General features: G+C 42.8%; 1 protein-coding gene across 12 annotated transcripts in view; it reads left to right on the top strand.

Annotated features, from left to right (window-relative positions):
• CFLAR (CASP8 and FADD like apoptosis regulator) overlaps window positions 1-1,573 on the top strand; it is a 50,531-nt gene that overhangs the window by 30,864 nt on the left and 18,094 nt on the right. For all 12 annotated transcript variants that reach the window (XM_023510339.1, XM_023510333.1, XM_023510338.1 and 9 more), the window contains one exon: window positions 1,164-1,213. In XM_023510339.1, the coding sequence (XP_023366107.1) occupies window positions 1,164-1,213 (50 nt within the window). The remainder of the gene's footprint in view (window positions 1-1,163; window positions 1,214-1,573) is intronic.

Here is a 1,573-nt window from a genome sequence, read left to right as displayed (position 1 = left end):
AGCTACTTGGGAGGCTGAGGCAAGAGAATCACCTAAGCCCAAGAGTTGGAGTTTGCTGTGAGCTGTGACGCCACAGCACTCTACCCAGGGTGACAAAGTGAGACTCTATGTCTCTAAAAAAAAAAAAGAATGCATATATAAAATGTGTCATATATAGTATATGTATGTGGTAAGAATGCATATATAGAACATGTTATATATACTGTATGTATATGGTTTAGTACTAGCCACGGTTTCATGCATCTACTGGGGGTCTTGGAGCATATCCTCATGGATAAGGAGGAACTACTGTACTTAGTTTAGTGATTCATAAACTTCTGAGACTCTAGAAAGTAACTTGCTCAAGATAGTGCTAGGACTTGAACTAGCCATTTTATGGCTTCAAAACTGGTGGTTCTGCCTGTGGTCCCAGCTACTTGGGAGGCTGAGGCAAGAGAATCACTTAAGCCCAAGAGCTGGAGGTTGCTGTGAGCTGTGACGTCACGGCACTCTACCGAGCGGGACAAAGTAGGACTCTGTTTCTAAAAATAACAACAACAACAACAAAAAAAAACCCTGGTGGTTCTTCCACCTCCCTGGGCTAATCATGTCATATTTACCTAAAAAAATTTACAATTGACTCATCTATGGTTGCCAGGCTCACTGTCCCCTATCCTTGACATTGACATTTTATTTTATGATCTCTCAGCATCACTGGACTATAAAAACCTGGCCATCTGTTCTATAACTAGCAAACACAGTACACATAAGCTTTCCCTTTCAAAGGTTATTCCCTTTGGTGTTAACAATTTCAACACACATAAAAAAAGCTATCAGTATTGTTAGGTGGTAAGGTTATTATTAATAGAGTCTCCCCACTGAGTTAAAAAACCCACCAGCCACCTGGTCCTCACTTAGAAAGGGATAGTAGGGAACTTTCTTTTACTTGCTATTTAAACAGCTTTTCTGCATAGCTGCCAGGTAGCACAGGGACTGTCCTTTCTCATTGGTCAGGTTTTTTCAGTGCCAGGTTGGAACCCTGGGTCTAAGTATAGCTGGAGAGAGGAGACCGCTGAAGAAAGCAGAGGAAGGGAATAGTTGTGTTATAAAGAAATTCAGCCGGCATGGTGGTGGGCTTATGTCTCCTTCAGCATTATAAATAATTTTTCTTTCTCATTCCGCAGGGGAACCAGTGAAGACATCCATTCAGGAATCGAGAGCTTTTTTGCCTCAGGTACAGAATAAAATGATCTGATTTGGTATTGCTTTATATGTATAGTACTTATGGAGAACACTGATCTCTTTTAAAAAATATCTGTCCAGGCTGGGTGTGGTGGCTCATGCCTGTAATCCCAGCACTCTGGGAGGCTGAGGCAGGTAGATTGCCCTGACCTCACAGGTTCGAGACCCCTGAGCAAGAGTGAGACCCCGTCTCTTAAAAAAAAAAAAATAGCCAGGCATTATGATGGGTGCCTATAGTCCCACCTACTCAGGAGGCTGAGGCAAGAGAATCACCTAAGGCCAAGAGTTGGAGGTTGCTATGAGCTGTGATGCTATGGCACTCTACCGAGGGCAACAAAGTGAGACTCTGTCT

This window comes from Otolemur garnettii, unplaced genomic scaffold (genome assembly GCF_000181295.1).
Source record: "Otolemur garnettii isolate 467f Iridium unplaced genomic scaffold, OtoGar3 scaffold00013, whole genome shotgun sequence".
Classification (NCBI taxonomy): Eukaryota; Metazoa; Chordata; class Mammalia; order Primates; family Galagidae; genus Otolemur; species Otolemur garnettii.
This window is presented reverse-complemented; position numbering and strand designations above follow the sequence as displayed.